At 32.0% G+C, this 17712-nt stretch overlaps 2 protein-coding genes, 1 long non-coding RNA gene and 1 pseudogene across 16 annotated transcripts; 3 read left to right on the forward strand and 1 right to left on the reverse strand.

The window, feature by feature from the left end:
• Window positions 1-4467: 4467 nt before the first annotated feature.
• LOC111287173 (chlorophyll a-b binding protein 13, chloroplastic) lies at window positions 4468-5959 on the forward strand. The gene is made up of 3 exons (XM_022877480.2): window positions 4468-4912; window positions 5021-5182; window positions 5273-5959. The coding sequence occupies exons 1-3, from the start codon at window positions 4793-4795 to the stop codon at window positions 5780-5782; spliced, it is 792 nt and encodes a 263-aa protein (XP_022733215.1). The 5' UTR covers window positions 4468-4792; the 3' UTR covers window positions 5783-5959.
• LOC111288887 (ADP-ribosylation factor GTPase-activating protein AGD5-like) lies at window positions 5870-10739 on the reverse strand. 12 transcript variants are annotated; one of them, XM_089759696.1, is made up of 10 exons: window positions 10473-10692; window positions 9401-9463; window positions 9037-9231; window positions 8524-8578; window positions 8152-8404; window positions 7496-7723; window positions 7170-7348; window positions 6758-6960; window positions 6606-6664; window positions 5870-6333 (listed from the first exon to the last, which is right to left on the reverse strand). In XM_089759696.1, exons 8-10 carry the CDS (start codon window positions 6911-6913, stop codon window positions 6156-6158), a joined length of 393 nt encoding a protein of 130 aa, XP_089615822.1. In that variant the 5' UTR covers window positions 6914-6960; window positions 7170-7348; window positions 7496-7723; window positions 8152-8404; window positions 8524-8578; window positions 9037-9231; window positions 9401-9463; window positions 10473-10692; the 3' UTR covers window positions 5870-6155. The 12 variants fall into 12 exon arrangements, with proteins under 12 accessions (XP_089615822.1, XP_089615820.1, XP_089615821.1 ...); XM_089759694.1 differs by lacking the exon at window positions 9401-9463 and having other exon boundaries at window positions 7525-7737; window positions 8206-8404; window positions 10473-10739; XM_089759695.1 differs by lacking the exon at window positions 9401-9463 and having other exon boundaries at window positions 7525-7723; window positions 10473-10739.
• Window positions 10740-11261: 522 nt separating this feature from the next.
• Window positions 11262-13846, forward strand: LOC149519185 (uncharacterized). Of its 2 annotated transcripts, XR_016341935.1 has the most exons (4): window positions 11262-11285; window positions 11881-12354; window positions 12712-13449; window positions 13527-13846. It is a non-coding gene; the product is annotated as an uncharacterized LOC149519185 (long non-coding RNA). The 2 variants fall into 2 exon arrangements; XR_016341934.1 differs by having other exon boundaries at window positions 12712-13846.
• Window positions 13847-13992: 146 nt separating this feature from the next.
• LOC111287618 (monodehydroascorbate reductase, seedling isozyme pseudogene) lies at window positions 13993-17315 on the forward strand (annotated as a pseudogene). The gene is made up of 2 exons (XR_016341584.1): window positions 13993-14697; window positions 15441-17315. The product of XR_016341584.1 is annotated as a monodehydroascorbate reductase, seedling isozyme pseudogene (transcript).
• Window positions 17316-17712: the final 397 nt, after the last annotated feature.

The raw sequence follows: 17712 nt of genomic DNA on the forward strand, positions 1-17712 counted from the left end.
CAGCTTGAATCAACAAAGTTAGCATCAGTCCTTGAAAATATAACGATCTTAACAAGTTGTATGATTTCTATTCTAGAGTGAGTAAAGCGGCATTTGTCCATATCTATAGAAAGGCTAATCATTTTGCAAATTCATTGGCCAAAATGGGTGTTCATAGAAACAATGACTTTGTAGCATAGCTGTAGCTTTTTTCCAGTAATAATATATATAACTCTTTTAATGTTCAAAAAAAAAAAATCATTGTAGTTTTGCTAGGAAAAATAGCGTTTTCCATTATAAATGTCTGTGGTTTTATAGTCCATTTTCTAGTAGTAATATTTGTCGATTAATTTAGGCTTAGCCAAGCTTTAATAAAGTAAATAATTTAAATATGTTAAGGAAGTAAAATTATGAATTTGAGACCATATATAGTAGAAGTGAAAGCAAAATTATACCCAATTTGAGACAAACTTACACACACATAAAATCATGTATGTGTGCCTACACTCGTGTGTGAGTGTCTATATATATAATTAAATTATAATATCTCGACATGTGAGTTAAGTTTAAAATATTTATTTTTTTATAAATATGATATCAAGTTATATAATGAGAAGTAGCCCTTCCCCCTTTTATAAATTTCATTTCAAGATTTAAATTGGAAAATTTCGAAATTTAAATCTTAATCTTTAACTTGTGAATGTTCCCTTAGGAACTTTAAAATTAGGGTTTAATCTCTCTCTCTCTCTCTCTCTCTATATATATATATATATATGTATTTGCTAAGCCAAAATTTATTCAAGTAACAATAGGTTTGCAAAGCTTGTCAAGACCTAATCTTGGTCAAGGGTCAAAATTAACCCGACCCGGAGAAAGCACAACCATCATGGATCCCCTTTGGGCTAGCTATTGATATGGACCCCATTACGTAAGTTGTTTTCGACCTAAGTTTCTAAGGCTAATTTGGGTATGTTTCTTCATTTAGTTATGCCTTACATTTTTTTATTTTAATAATTGTGAATATGCATTTATTGGAAAATGAAATTGGACTTAAAAGTTTAATTAGGCTAAAAATTGAAGTTTGAGCCTCCATTGTTAAATTTGAGTTCTTAAAATTGGGCTTTGAAATTTTGATCATGAACTTTGTTATTTTTAAGCCCTATGACCTAATTGACCCAAATTAGATTGGATTGGATTGGATATTAACTCATATAAAATGAAATGAAAAATAAAATTAAAAATGATTAATCTAAAACAAGTACTAACAAATTAAATTTGATTTAATTTAATGTTTAAACTAATTTAAATAAGAACATGCAAATTAAACATAAAAATCGAATAAATTCAAATTGATTCAGATAAAATTGAGTGCTAAATCTTCATAAAAACTTTAAAATTAGGGTTTAATCTCTCTATATAATTGTTTTGTAATCAACCTCTATGGACAAAAATATATAATAAAAGTTTAATTTTTATGAGCATATCAAGTTGATATGAAAGAATACATATTCTTTAAAATCATTTTAAGAAAGATATTAAATTCAAACAAAACACGATAACATTAACAACTGAATATATAATGAGAAGTAACCCTTTCCCATTCTATAAATATTATTTCAAGATTTAAATATGGGACTTTTGAAATCTAGAATCTTAATCTTTAACTCGTGAGTATTCCCTTAAGAACTTCAAAATTAAGGTTTAATCTCTTTTTATAATTGTTTTACACTCAATTACTATGTACAAATATATATATATATAAAATAAAAGTTAGATTTTTATGAAAAGCATTAGGTTGACATAGAAAAATATATCTTTAAAATTATTTGAAAAAAAAATAGATTCAAACAAAACACGAAAACATTAACAATTATACCATTGATGTAAAAAAAAAAAGTGAATTATAACTTAAATTCACAAAAGAATTCGAAAAAAAAGTGAATGATAACTCCATATGGATTCGAATAAGGGTTGTAATTTTATCTTAGATTTCAAATGATTCTCTTTTTGTTTTATTATAATTTATTTTGAGCCCATTTTAAAATGAAGTTCTAAGGTATTGAAAATGACCAAGCAAAACACATATTAAAAAGAAAAAAAAATCTAATCAATGAAATTAGCCATAAAAAAAAAGGCTATTCAATGATGAGTCAAAACCTAGGAAAAGGAAGTAAAAAAAAAAAAAAAAAATGAAGAGTGTGATTTAGACTAATGACTGCAGATGATTCACATTTCGACAAAGTTGAAAGGAAATACTGGAGAAGGTATCATTTCGTTTCCGCATGGATTGTATAGGTTGATATAGTTTAATTATATCCAAATAGAATATATTTAAAATTAGTTTTTTATTGGATTTAGGATTGGATAATGACGATTATTTTCGATTATTTTTAATGAGTGTAAAATATATTTTATATTTTATAATTTATTATTTAATTAATTTTAATTTAATAAAAATAAAATTAATGAATAAAATAATTTTTAAAGGTTAATTTTTTTTTATTACAACTTATTTTTTTACACTCTATTTTTTCAAATCAAAATTTATAAACATTTTAATCTATTTTAAGAAAGCAATTATACCTTTTCTATAAAGTTTAAGAATGTTAAAACTAAAATTAAATTTTTTAATATTTTTATTTTTATCTTAAAATATTTTTATACTAAAAAATATTTATTTAAATATCATATAATCATATTAAGTATTTAAATATATTATGATACATTGATGATATTACTTGTTATCCTTTTAAACTTATTTATTTGGTTTTTGAAAATATTAATTTTTTATTTTGTATATTATTAATAGTATTATTATGTATAAATCTTTATATATATTTATAAATATATTTATATTAAATTAAAATTTTGAAATAATATATTAAAACATTATAATATCAAAAATATATATATATATATATCATCTTTAAAAAAAAAAAACGAAATATTATACAATACGATATTAACGACTATGGAAGACATCCCAAGTAAGTAATTTACAAGGCCAGGCAACACGATAAATTTGGTACATTTTTTCTGTTAATTTAATAATTTGAAGAGCAAGTAATCTTGCCTTCTTGTGGACTCACTGCAACAAACAAACCATTGCCAAAGTGAAAACTTGCCTTCATTTCAAAACCAAAAATTTTCATATCTGCCCTTTGAAATTGACACCTCAACCAATAATAATACAAATTTAAAAACCTTTATAAGTCAAAACACATTCAATTATATGTTGTGTTAAATGATTTGAACCTGAACATGATTGATATATATAATGACAGCATGTGGGTAATTTATATTTTAAGATTTAAAATTTATTCATTTAGAGTCACGAACTTATCCTATTATATTAAATACTATATTTTTTTTAAAAGTTAATAATATTTGAGGGTTTAGTATGATAAGAAAAATATTCCCGAGCTGTTGTTTCATTCGACAATATGATGAGTCGTCACAAATATATTTTATGATTAAATCTTTCAACTTATTAATCATAAAACGATTTTATAATATATTAAAATTTTTTTTGATTATATTGTTAAATAGATCTGTATTATGATATCAAAAAGCTTTTGTTTGGATTATTTGTATCATTATATTTTCAAAATTTTTACCATTCCTCTTCAATGATTTATTGTGTTCATAACATTATTTTTTGATTTTGAAAAAAGAGAAATTTGTTAATAATTTATTTAGATTTAATATTCTCAAATAAATACTTTATAAGGTAAGTAACATGGACCGAGGAAAGTAGAGTATTTAGACCCATTTAAGCCCAATCTTTACAATACAAAATTTAAGCCCAAAAATGGGCCTATACAAAATTTAGGCCCAACATATTTTTATTTAATTTTATAAAAGGATATGACTTTGGCATGGATTTGAAAGCCCATTGAAGAGCCCTTGATTTCTTCAAGAATCGTCGATGACGAAGAAAAACTTGCTTTTGAAGTAAAATCTTTATTAACTTGAAAATCATATTATAATTTATTTGAATTTGAATAGTATGAAATTTAAATTTAATTTAATTATTATTGAATCAAATTAAAGTAGTTTGATTTATTGAATAAATCAAATTCGAGTTTTTTATTATTATATTTGAATAATTTATGAATTTAATTGAATTTTATATTTTAATATATGTATTTTTATTATTTTAATTAAAAAATTATTATTTAATATTTATATCTACAAATTTGAATCTAAATTTAAGTTTGAATATAAATAATTAAATTTATAATCAAATATGATAATAAAATTTTTTTTAATGATGAATTAATTTAATTAAATAAATTCAAATAATTTAATTTTTATTTTGAACTAAACTCAAATTTAATTTGAATTTGATCAAATTCTAATTAAATTTCCAATCATAAATTTTTAATCAAATTAAAATTTAAGTTTTTTATTATATGGAATGACTCAATTTGACTAGATTTCTAATCTCGATCTTCCATGCAATAAAGCCATTGAAAATTTCAAAGTAAAAGTTCCATGCAAACTTATTTATTGTCTTAAAGCACAAGAGATGGAATATTCGAAGAAGAAGAGGATAATATATGTGGATAGAAGGATACGAGTTTAAGATCCTTCAAATCCATTGCAACCATTTGATTGGCTGATTTTTAAACCCTCAAGTCCCCACCACAATTCCTTACCTCTTCTTTTCTCAACCACCCATTTCTTTGATTCTTTCATATTCTTCTTCTCTTCTCCATATATAAAACTTTCAGTTCCTTTTCCATCCATTTTCCAGTTGAAATTAACTCAACAAAACAAAAAAAAACACAGCCTTTGACTCTGAGAGACAATGGCTTCAATGCTTAGCTCTGGAACTGTCCTTAGGCCATCCCCATTTCTTGGCCAAAACAGAACCTCAAATGCTAACCCTCTCAGAGATGTACCTACGGGCACTGCCAAATTCACAATGGTAAAGTTCTTCTTCTTTTTTTTTTTTTTTCTTTGCTTAGAATTTCCTCCTGGGATTGAGTAGTTTTAATTTGTTTATTGGTTTTTGCTTTTGGGGTGCAATGTGTAGAGCAATGAATTGTGGTATGGACCAAACAGAGTGAAGTACTTGGGACCCTTTTCAGCTCAGACTCCATCGTACTTGACTGGAGAGTTCCCTGGTGACTATGGATGGGATACTGCTGGTTTGTCAGCTGACCCTGAGGCCTTTGCCAGGAACAGGGCTCTTGAGGTAAGCTCCAACTCTCAAGATCCACCGCCATGGTTTTATAAGAAATAAGAAATCTTTTAGCCTTAATCTTTGTTATCAAACAACATTTAGGTGATCCATGGAAGATGGGCAATGTTGGGAGCACTAGGCTGCATCACACCAGAAGTCCTTGAGAAATGGGTTAGAGTCAACTTCAAGGAACCAGTGTGGTTCAAGGCTGGAGCTCAAATTTTCTCAGAAGGTGGCTTGGACTACTTAGGCAACCCCAACCTTGTTCATGCTCAAAGCATTCTCGCAGTCCTCGGATTCCAGGTCGTCCTTATGGGACTCGTTGAAGGATTCCGCATCAACGGTCTCCCTGGTGTCGGAGAAGGCAATGACCTTTACCCTGGTGGCCGATACTTTGACCCTCTTGGCCTTGCTGATGACCCTGTCACATTTGCTGAACTCAAGGTGAAAGAAATCAAGAATGGCAGGCTAGCCATGTTTTCTATGTTTGGTTTCTTTGTTCAAGCCATTGTCACAGGAAAAGGCCCCCTGGAGAACCTCTTGGACCACCTTGACAACCCTGTTGCCAACAATGCTTGGGTCTATGCTACTAAATTTGTGCCTGGATCGTAAATTAATTGCCATAGATCAAACTTGTTCCGTAATTTGCTTGTGTGGATTAGAATGGAGATGTATCTATGTACTTGTAGATTTTGAAAATCTTCTGACAATTCAAACCCTGTATCATTGAAATTCAATGTAATTCACGATCAAGTGCGGTGCAGGGCTTGATGTAGATGAATTGCTCAATCTAAACTCATCTTTAGTTAAACGCTTGGCATAAATCTACTCCTACAAATGAAGACATCACCCAAATATGGAGAAAAAGAACTGAAGCTGCATCTACAAATTGTTTACAAGCCCCCAAAAATCTCTTCCAAAGCTCTAATTTCCTGTAAAATAACTATTTCGGTATGGTATGACAAAACCAGCAATCTTCAGTTCATCAACCCTGAACCCACCAAATCAGTGTTTTGCGAACATCCCATGTCAATGACGAAAAATCATAAGCCTTTCCCGATGGTGAAGAATTCCCCAATGGAACTGAGGTAGCTGATTGAGGTAGGCTTGCTCCAGTAGTCGCAAGACCATTTGCTGGAGTAACTTGCCCCAGTGCATAGAAGCTGCAAGAAAAGAGACAGCAGAAATTAGGAGCATGAAGTAACTTACGGTTGAAATTTGTAATCTATTGAATAGTTATTTATCAGAATACATCAGTGGCACAGGATTCTCAGAATTCATTTAGAAACTTTACAGTGCATTTAAAACCAGCCGGAGATTAAGTATATCACAGAACTAGCCTAAAACTCATGGCAAAGTAGGTAGTATTACAGGAGAAAAGCATCGACAGAATCGGAAATGAACTTTGACAAAACCAAGAATGTTAAATATCTACCTGGATGATGGATATGCAACGGAGTTTCCCACTTGTTGTGTCTGTCCCATTTTCATCATCTAATGAAGCAGTAAAACAAGTGCAAATATGAGAAACTTTCTAGATATATTTGTTTAAAAGCACTACTATTGCAACTATACTATGGAGTCTACCTGCGTAAGTTTCTGCAGATCAGCCTGCCCAGCAACCGGCATCATCATTCCAGGGATTTGACAGCCAATGTTTAGCCAAGTTTGAGTGGGTATACTTGTGCCGTTGGATGGAGGCTTTTGAGTATTTCCAGGAGCAGATTTAACTGCTGCAGCCATGAGAAGGGACTGTTGCTGTACTGGCAGAGCTAGTTGTTGTTGATGCACTGCAAAAGGCAACATCATATTGGACTGTAACCGATGGAAAGCATGATATCAACAATGTAAGAAAAAATATCATGCACAATCACATATTGAAGTTTATCAAGAAACATGTGATAACGTAAGGAATAATATGATTAGCACCAACCAGTAAATGATATAAGTTTTACACCAAGGGTTCCTAAGATGCAAGTAAATGATGTCGAAGATATACCTTTTCAAAAAGGCTCATAATATCATTTTTCAAGTCTTTTTGGGGCTTCTCTGGGACTTGGTTTGTTGTTAATGGAGGCCAATCATTAAATAAATCCTCAATTCCAGTAGCAGACTGGGTATTACTTTAAGCAGCTTTTGGTGGATCGGTTTTGTCAGTCATGGGAGCTTCTCCAGCAGCTGCAAATTATCATGTGTCCAAATCAATGGCAATAATAAAATGCTACAGCCATAACTCTCAATTCCCAGGTGGTTGGCACATGGCAGAAAGCATGTTGATAAGATAATAAAGTAAAATGCAAGATGATGCCAATAAACAAAAATTACAGGGAAATTTTAGGAGATACACCGGAAACCTGTCCAATTATTATCATCAGTAGAAGCTGCCCTTGAACCATTTTCACTTGTATCATCATCCACAGACAGCATGTTGAAAAGGTCAGTAGCATAATCGAATTTAGGGGGTGTGGCAATGGGAGGAATCTCTACAGCCGGCTTTGTTGCCTCAGCTGGTGCAACAACTGGTTCTGTTTTCTGTACAACTGGTTCAGGCTTCTGGATGGGTGTAACTGTGTAACTTGTTAGATCAGCACATTATGCGTTATCAAATTAAATTTCTTTGAGAACATATAAATAAGAGAAGTAAACTATTTGAAAGAAATACAATAGAGACAGAAGCAAGAAAGCAAGTTGAACCATGCACAAAACTGATTCAAGATCTTAGTTCTAATTGATACTATTTATTTGCAACTTTAGCAAGCGAGAAGCTATCTTTTCCTCTGGCATTTTTCTCATACTTTTTCATTCCAACACCAATAGCTCTCAGTTTGTTCACATAAAATACATTAAGAGTTATTCTGGAATTTTTCTCATACTTTTTTCATTCCAACGATAATAGCTCTCAGTTTGTTCACATAAAATACACTAAGAGGAAAAAATGAATAACAGTGGTTTTCTAGACAGAGTTAGAAAAAGCACTTAACCAGCAAAAGAACTTATATCTGATCAGGGCCCTTAGGAGGAACAGGAAGACTAACTCTTGTTGTAGGAAGATTTTCTTTTCTGCTAGATGCTTGAATATTCCTCTTTTCCTCAAATAAATTCTCAGAATTACTAATGTGCCCATGACCACGTTTTTCCAAAGGTCTCTGCCAACATGAAGGAGCCCTTTCATTCCATCCTCTAGGTGGTGATTTGGATTTTCCATCTCTAGGAACCCATCTCTCTTCCTTATACCTGTAAGAATATACAACAACAATCAGAATAATACCAAAAAAGAAAAAAAACTCTGCACTATAACTAAATTAAAAAAAAATCAACAGTGGATTACAGATAACTGTGCGTGACATACTTACATTGAATAAAAGCTACCTGCTCAGGGAGCCATGCATCCAACGTAGCAGATCGAACCTGCAGCAAGAGCCAGTAAGATGCATGCATACATTTGGGAAAAATAAATTGTATTCTACTAACCATAAAACAACATTTAATAAGGGATGGGTAACATTGCAGAACGGAAAAACATGTTTAGGAACTATAAGATAAAAGTTTTCTAGGATAACTGTTGGCATTGGAGACAATTTGAATGACTACAGGATCACCTAGATAAATTGGAGAATGAAGACAATTCAAAGGCCAAAAGTGTCTTTATGCCTATTGCAAAAAAGCTCCAGAATTAGTCAGTTACCACAAAAAAAAGCTTGTCACTTCAACCAGTAAATCCCTAACCTCTCTAATCCTTTTAAGTCTTAAGACATTATCATAAAAAATTGAACACAAGAAAATATGTAAAGACCATTTCAGGGCACAAAATTTTGTTTCCTAGACTGCAAGGGCACCAATCCAATCAAAGTTGTGACAAACCATACCGCATAAGCGAATGAAGTACAGAAGTTGAGACAGTGTCAGCAACTCAATGAACTTTCTGAATCAGGAAGAGATAAAGTATGCATTCCAGAGATAAGAAAAGAAACTTTGATATGTGAACCCCAAGACTTCTGTGAATCCCAGAACATTGCATGCATATAAAGATACCTAAATTCACACTTGCCCATCTTGGACCTCTGCAGCAAAATGAAGCAATTATTAGCACCAATGATAAGAATGAATGATATCATCACTGATTCATGCCAAAATCTATAAATATTCCACTGTATCAAGCATTTCTATTTTAGGTACTCGTTCATTTTCTATTATTATATCCACATCATCTATCTTGATTTTTCTTGTTACATGCTTGGCTTTGCAGTCAGCACATTCCCTATTCTCCAGCAATTTAAGAAGACCTTCAAGAATCTGCATATGCGTGAGGTGAATGAATAAGAACTTTAATTCAGATAACCGACTGGTTGAACATCAAAATTGATGAAATATGGCATAACTAAAACCATTGATCATATGAGTCTATCATATTATATAGATTAACGTAAACAGACGATAACCTAATAAATCAGGAGAACATATATATATACACAGAATATGAAGGGATTTAACACCCTCCAAAAACTAATTCCAATGCCTTAATGCCGTAAAAGAAGTTTGTGTAAAATTGCTCCTATGTCCAAAAATCGACCTTTCAAAAGTTTTACTTATATGAATAAATCAATCACAACCAGCAGCAGACATCACTTACATCAAACTGCAAACCTGAAAAGGATATTAAAAGGAAAACATACAACAACAACAAACTAAGCCTTATACCTCATAACTCTAGGGTCAACTATATGAAAGGCCAAAAAAAGAATCACGTTAGGTCGTAATTTTGAATCTTCTTGCACCACTTATCGTCTACTTCTTTAACCTTCATATCATTTCTTATTACTTACGTCTAAACCTTTCATGCTCTACATTAAAAGGAAAAGCATAACATAATTAGGCAAAAAACTCGAAGCCTATAAACAAAACTGATTGAGGAAAACTGAGCTTAGATCTCCCATAATAGGAATATAATATAATATATGATGCTATTCAAAATACAATTTTTAGCTGAGGAAATTCCATTAATCTCAATGAATTTTACTAACTTGATCTATCTAAAACGATCTTAATCCGATAATAATTTTAACATAATCACCATTCACTCCTATAAAAAAGCCTTAATTTGACATTCGATTCCATCAAATCCCTTAAAAACGGGGAATTCAAATCAAGTACCAACAAATTTAAAATCAGGCGAAAAGCAACAAAAAAATTTATATAACAAACACAGATCAAATCAATTCAAAGTCGAAGCACAAGGCAGCCACGAAAATGGAATAGAATCGGAAACAGGACAAGAAGGTCAAAAAGGTAAATTTAGGATCACCTTTCTGTGTTTCGTATTGAGCTCCATGGAAAGGTTGACCTTCTCGTTCATGTTTGAGAAAAAAAAAATCTACGGCAAGATATTGACGCGAAGAAGAACAAGAAGAAGAAAGGGTAATTTTTAAAGAAAGACAACGCCAATTTCGTCTTCTCGCACCTCTCTTCCTATCTTCTTTCCCGCTCTCTCCTTCCGTTCTTTCTCTCTCGCTCTGATTTTATGCAACTCAAAAAAAAAAAAAAAAGAGAGAGAAATTGAAAAACGAGTCTTGCAACAATTTTAGTTCCGCAAAACGCTGCGTTTTATATAGAAGGATAGGGTATTATTTTTAAGGGTAAGAAAAAATTTAAGAAATTTAAAAATCAATTTGAAATAGTAATATTTGATTTGGTTTAATTTGATTTTTTTATTTAATTCAAATTAAGATTGAATATTAAATATTTATATTAAATTCGATCGAATTTTAGATAAATTAAAATTTTTAAATTTTAAATTATATTTTTTTTTAATTTTTAAAAAATAAAAATAATAATTTTATATCAAATTTTACTTAAATATATTAAAATAATATATACAATTAATAAAATTAAAAATTAAAAATCAATAAATTAAAATAAACCAAACTAATAAAATTATGTTTGATTTAGTTCGAAGAATAAAAATTTGATTCAAAATTAAATTAAATTTTATAATTTTATAATATTATATAATAATTAAAAATATCAAATCCAATTTTATTCAAATCGAATTATTATAAACTCTAATTATTTTCACAGAATTATAATTACGGAGCTCTTTGAGACAACCTCTGTAACTGTAAGTTTCCCTTTCTCTCGCTAATTTTTTTTTCATGTTTGATGTAATTTCAACTCTTTTTTGGATAATAAAGTAAAAAAACTATCATTTATACATTGCATTTATGACTAATTATTAAGTATCTGACATGAATTTGGTTTTATAATTTTTCCAATAAAATTTCGGTTTATTTATTTATTTTTTTGATATTAAAGTAGAAATCATACGGGCATGTATGTAGTTGGATTCTGTAAAATTTTTTATTGGCTTAATTTAATGACCCAGATGAATATTTGCTAGTATAATTCGCATAAACTAATTACTTTCAATATATTCCATGACTTTTGAAGAGAATTGGAAGTCTATGTTATAACTAGGCGTGATAATTTTAGATATAATATATGAAAAATGATATAACAAAAGATGATATGGTTTAAAATTGATAAAAATTACATATGAATTTGATAAAAATAAAAAAAATTATATTTCTTGTGTGGTATGTTGACATGAATCGTATCATAGTAATTTTAATGTTTTACATATATTAACTAGAAACAAATACAAATGGATACACAAATTATTTGGTCTAGTTATAACCCAAATTTTGTTTTTTCAGGCTTGATGGTTTGTTTGTTTAGTTTTTGTACTGTCATGATGGGATGTTTCCAACAATTTAAGGGAAATTGCGGTGTTTTAGATCAAACTATGGAGGAAAGTGGAGGTACTAACCCTAGAGTTCGATGGAAGCAACTAGGGTATGAAGAGAAGACCACGACAGTCCAAGAAGAAATGAAAAGAATGAACCGGCTTCCTGCGACTAGTTCTTATGTTACACAACGCTTGCGAGTTCTTAACAAAATTCTTCAACTTTTGTCCATTCATGTAATCATGATATTGCTGGCTTGATTTATGTTTGTATGGATGCTTAATAAATAAAGTTGGCTTGGGAAGTTGCATGAGAGATTAGTAGAGAGAGGAATTTGATGCTTATTGCCTTCTTTGTTTATGCTAGAACTGCTTCACAATAATAAAAGGAGTTGAAGTTGCTATTTGCTGGGCCGTCTCTATGAACTGGCTCATCTAGACAATGGTAAACTTTTGATCTCTTGATATTGTCTTTGGCCATAAGGGTGATTTTTGTGCTTTATGTTGTAAGATGGTTAGTACTAGCTTATGTAGAATTCTTGATGGGATTGAAATAAGCTCCCGATTAATCCACATCATTTAGTGCTCATACATCTTATAATGTATCATAACTTGCTGAAATTCTAGTTATGCACATCATAACTTGTCGTAAGCTACCAACTAATCCTTCCACTGCATTAGGTATAGTGAACTAATACTCATGCCAACGGTTGTTAAATGCATTTGTTCCTTCCTTGTAGTCTTTTATATCTGTGAAATTTTTGTTAATTTCTTTTAAAACTGTTAAATATTTCTCTTGCAGGTTAATTAACATCATGGCAAAGTGTCTAACCAAGGATCTCTGTCTTCAGATAAACACGGTCCAACTGTTGTATATTGTTTAATGTAGAGAATGAATATCTGATAGTCTAATGAGTAATGCTTGTGTCTTGTAGCCATCTAATGACATGCCTTTTGGAATGTTTGGTTAGAGAGATGGGCTTTCTTTTCTAGTTTTTGTTCAGTAACCATCTGGGTAAAACTGAAACCTTGTGTGTGGGTTATATATACTAACCATATCGAAAATCTTTGGTCATAAACTTGTGTTTGTGTTATGATTTTCATCTTAGTTAATTACTTCAGATACTATGTTGAGTCAGTAAGATTTTAGGCTCTTTGTTGTTGGAATCTTCTTCTTTTGGCTTGATGAGGGCTCTGGTGAGAAGGTCCCTTCTTGGCCAGACAGGTAGTTTTCCGGTGTTTCTTCTTTCTGGTGCAAAAACAAGCAGCTGCAAATTTCCGAACTCCCATACTTGAACCATTTGCTTTTAGCAGTTCTGCTAAAAGCTAAGAGATGTCAGAAGCACTGTTGAATGCATAGGGTTCGATAAGTGATAACAAGATTACAAGAAGTCAAAGAATGAGAAGTCCAAGCAACAGGAACAAGATTTGAAGAAATTGCAAGCCACAGTGAGCAGACTGGAGAAAGAAGTTGGTGTTCAGTGTGAGCAAGCAGCGATCAAAGAGCAGGCTGTCGAAATGAAGCGTCAACAACCAGAAGGTAAGAGTCAAGTCTTCTCGGTTGAAGGTTCTTCTTCATCTGTAGCCATTTGTGGGATGATTTAAAAGTTCTTGCAGGCTGATGCAGGAAGAACCCTATCTGAAGGAATATCCAGTAAGATCGATACATCATTGGTCATTGTATGAATATTTCTTGTTTCTGATATGTTTGTGAACTCTGTCAGAATGATAATAGTTGTGAATGTCCTGATAAAAAATTAAATAAATATCAGAAAGGATATATTAAAGCAACATTTCCAGATTCCCTTTTCTTCCTCAACTCCTATCTCATTTCCCGAATATAGATAGTGATAAATCAATGGATATTTAACCTTTTTTTTTTCTGGATTATCACAGCAAAGAGCTAATCAATGATGCTTCTTTCTTGCTAGTGGAAACATAAAACATGATTCCAATTATGTACTTGTGATTATGACGTAAATTTGATAAGAATTAAAGGATATACAAAAAAATTGTCTTATAATAGTTTTGAGCATAGGAAGGGATCCTTTGGGGAAGGGTTTACACATGTTCTGATATCCTTGAAAATTTTGGCCGGAATCTTGATGAGCGGCAAGGAGTTCCTGGACTTTTGTCCAGTAAATCCTCTCCCTGGACTGGTTTAGGCAAGTTTATTTACGTCAAGCCTAGTAAATTCATTTGAAATTACCTTATAACAGTCTTCCAACTGATTCGAACCCAAGCACACTATCTTTGCCATTTGAGCCAAAACCATCCGTTGGGAATGTGATACTCAATTTTGATTGTAAAATCATCTTAACTTATTATTCTGATGATAGATGATGTTAACGAAAATGCCTGATTCATCATGCCCTTTGTTCTGTGTTCTTTATAACACTCAAAGCAGAATCTATTCCTGTTAATTGTTGTATAACAATACTGCTACTCATATATGTTACAAGTACTTTGCCTGCTGGTATTGTAAACGTAAAGGCTGTCTTTCCCTAGTGTTATGAAAAAGCATTGTGCTTTAAACAACTAACAGTTTCAACCTCATCGAATCCTTTTGGTTTTCTAATTGCAGTGCTTTTCTTTTTCCACTCATCTTGCATCCGATACCTTACCTCCATGATTTTTCACTTTTCTTACAAAAGAAGCAAAGCTTTTAGCAGGAATCTTCATACACCTTTTCATTTCTGCTCCCATTCACGATAGCAGTTTGTTATCTTCTTGGCTTTTCTGGTGTTTTACTTTTCAAGCAATTTGCTGTGTCAACCACAAACGGCAGGTAATTACCCTTCTTATAAATTATTGCTTGAAAACAGCAGCTAATCCGAGTTGAAATTGCTCACACTTGCATTTGTTTAGATTGGTTTATTGTATCCTATCCATGGAGATCAGTTCTAGTCTATTTGTTTTATGTTTTAGTTAACTTCTTTTCTGTGTCTTTAGAATTTGCATGACCCTCCAAATTCAGGCTAATTTTCTGAAAACCTTTATTTTAAGTTTGTCTGCAGCAATTGTTTATTAACCACAACACAATGATGTTTAGTAGATTTTCTTGATTCCCAAACGTCAGATTATCATTAAAAGTAAAAGGATAGAAAATTAGATCACATGAAGATGATATAGAATAGAATTCAAATTTTTTAAGTTGAACGGTACAAAAGAGGTCGCAACCTAGGGATAGAAGAAATGGTTGCAGACTCAGGAATTTGAACCTAAACCTGCTAGAAGCCACCTCTTTAAGGTGACTGCCTGAACTAACAGATTGAGTTACATTAAATGTTTAAAATGCATGTATATAATGCAGAATCATTTGTACAGACAGATATGGATGTAACTTGTCTCTTCCATTATCAAAATCTTTTAAATCTAATTTTCTATATCTGAGAAACTTATAATCCTTTTCATTAACTTTGAATATTAAGAAAAAACTACAGGTAACAGTTTGTTAATTTTAGTAAATTTTTACTTTGTTTAGTTCAGAATCTACATTCTGAGATACTATTTGCCTTCTTGTCATTTCAGGTATTCTTCAGATACTCGCCTATGGCTTCATTCTTCTTTGTTTTTGAAACTGCAAAGATTCTATTTGCCCCAATTGAAAGATGTTTGAATTGTAAAAGAAATCTTGATGAAAATATGAAGATTATGAAAAAACTGTTGAATGAGTTGAATAGTCTAAAGGAAGATATTGAACTAAGAATAAGTGCAGAGTGTCAAGCTGGGGCAATGCAAACAGAAGAAGTAAAAAACTGGTTAGAGGATGTTCAGAGGATCAAAACTGAAACTGAATTCATTGAAAAAAAGGCAGAAGAAAAGAGATTTCTGTCTCGGGCGTTCCTAGGAAAACCTGTTGAGGAAAAGATTGTGGAACTCAAGGCATTTGTGAAGAAAGGTAAAACATTTCTTGGCTTGGTGAAGTATTTCAAGTACATAATTGTTGGTGGTGGAGTTGCAGCAGGATATGCAGCAAGGGAGTTTGATCGGCAAGGCCTTGTGCCGGGAGAATTGGCGATTGTTTCCAAAGAGGCTGTGGCTCCTTATGAACGTCCTGCACTGAGCAAGGGATACCTGAATCCGAAGGGAGCTACAAGACTGCCCGAGTTCCATGTCTGTGTCGGAAGTGGGGGAGAGAGATTACTTCCAGGATGGTATAAAGAAAAAGGAATACAATTGATCCTTGGTACAGAAATAGTGAAAATAAATCTTGGTTCGAAGACTCTGATAAGTTCCAGGGGAGAGACCTTTAAGTATCAGACTTTGATAATTGCAACCGGTTCAACAGTAGTAAGGTTGACAGATTTCAAGGTAGAAGGAGCTGATGCCAAGAACATCTTCTACCTGAGAGAACTTGAAGATGCCGATAAGCTTACAGAATCAATTAAAACAAAGAAGAATGGAAAAGCTGTGATTATTGGAGGAGGATACATTGGTCTTGAAGTTGGAGCAGCTATGAGAATCAACAATTTTGATGTCACCATGGTTTATCCTGAGACTTGGTGTATGCCTAGGCTTTTCACCGCAGTTTTAGCCGCATTCTATGAAAGTTATTATGCAAACAAAGGGATCAAAATTATCAAGGGAACAGTGGCAGTTGGCTTCAATGCTAATTCAAATGGAGAGGTGAAGGGAGTGAAACTCAAGGATGGCAGGGTAGTTGAAGCTGACATTGTTGTTGTTGGTATTGGAGCAAGGCCCCTGACAGCATTATTCAAAGGACAGGTTGAAGAGGAGAAAGGCGGAATCAAAACTGATGGATTCTTCAGGACAAGCATGCCTGGTGTATATGCTGTAGGAGATGTGGCTACTTTCCCAATCAAACTATACAATGAGATGAGAAGAGTTGAACATGTTGATCATGCCCGCAAATCAGCTGAGCAGGCTGTCAAGGCAATCAAGGCAAATGAAACCGGGAAAGAGATCGAAGAATACGATTACCTTCCATTCTTTTACTCTCGTTCCTTTGACCTCTCATGGCAGTTCTATGGGGATAATGTTGGTGACACTGTGTTTTTTGGAGACAACAATCCATTATCACCAAAGCCAAAGTTTGGGTCCTACTGGATCAAAGATGGAAAGGTGGTAGGAGCTTTCCTGGAAGGTGGGACACCTGAAGAAAACAAGTCTATTGCAAAAGTTTCTAGACTCCAACCTCCAGTTGAGAACTTGGATCAACTTAAAAAGGAAGGTCTTTCCTTTGCCAGTAAGATTTAAAATGGGACAAATTCAACGGTTTGTGCTTGTAATTGTATGTGTTTGTTTTTGTACCTGTTACTCACCTATTTACAGTTCATGGCTTGTATTTGCACTTGGTTTGTTTAATATTGTGCTCTTGGATTGATTTGCAATGTTCCCAAACCTGATTTCCCTGAATTCAACTTCATCAGTTGTGTTATTTGTTCCACACTCTTGCTCATACTTGATTTCATGATAGAAAGGGATTGCATTCTTTAGCTAAGCATGAAAAACCAATCATTTCAAACAGGAAAGATTGCAAAGAATCCGAAAATTAATCTAATTAGCTTATGCAATCATCTTTAAGACCACAATAAATGGTAAAACACATTAGCAAAATTTTTTTTATACATAGAAAGTCATAATTTGAGGATAAAAAAAAATTATAAGTATTGAAATTCAAATCTTATATCTTTATTAGATGTTGTTTCATAAAAATGATTACATGAATCAATTAAATTAAGTTTTGAATTCACGTTAAACAATTTTTGGCTCTATGGGTTTGTTTACTTGATATTCATGCTTTATAAACCATACTTTGATGATTAATTTTAATTTTACA

The sequence above is a fragment of the Durio zibethinus genome, chromosome 4 (assembly GCF_047325235.1).
Source record: "Durio zibethinus cultivar Kanyao isolate XHJ-2024 chromosome 4, ASM4732523v1, whole genome shotgun sequence".
Taxonomy (NCBI): domain Eukaryota; kingdom Viridiplantae; phylum Streptophyta; class Magnoliopsida; order Malvales; family Malvaceae; genus Durio; species Durio zibethinus.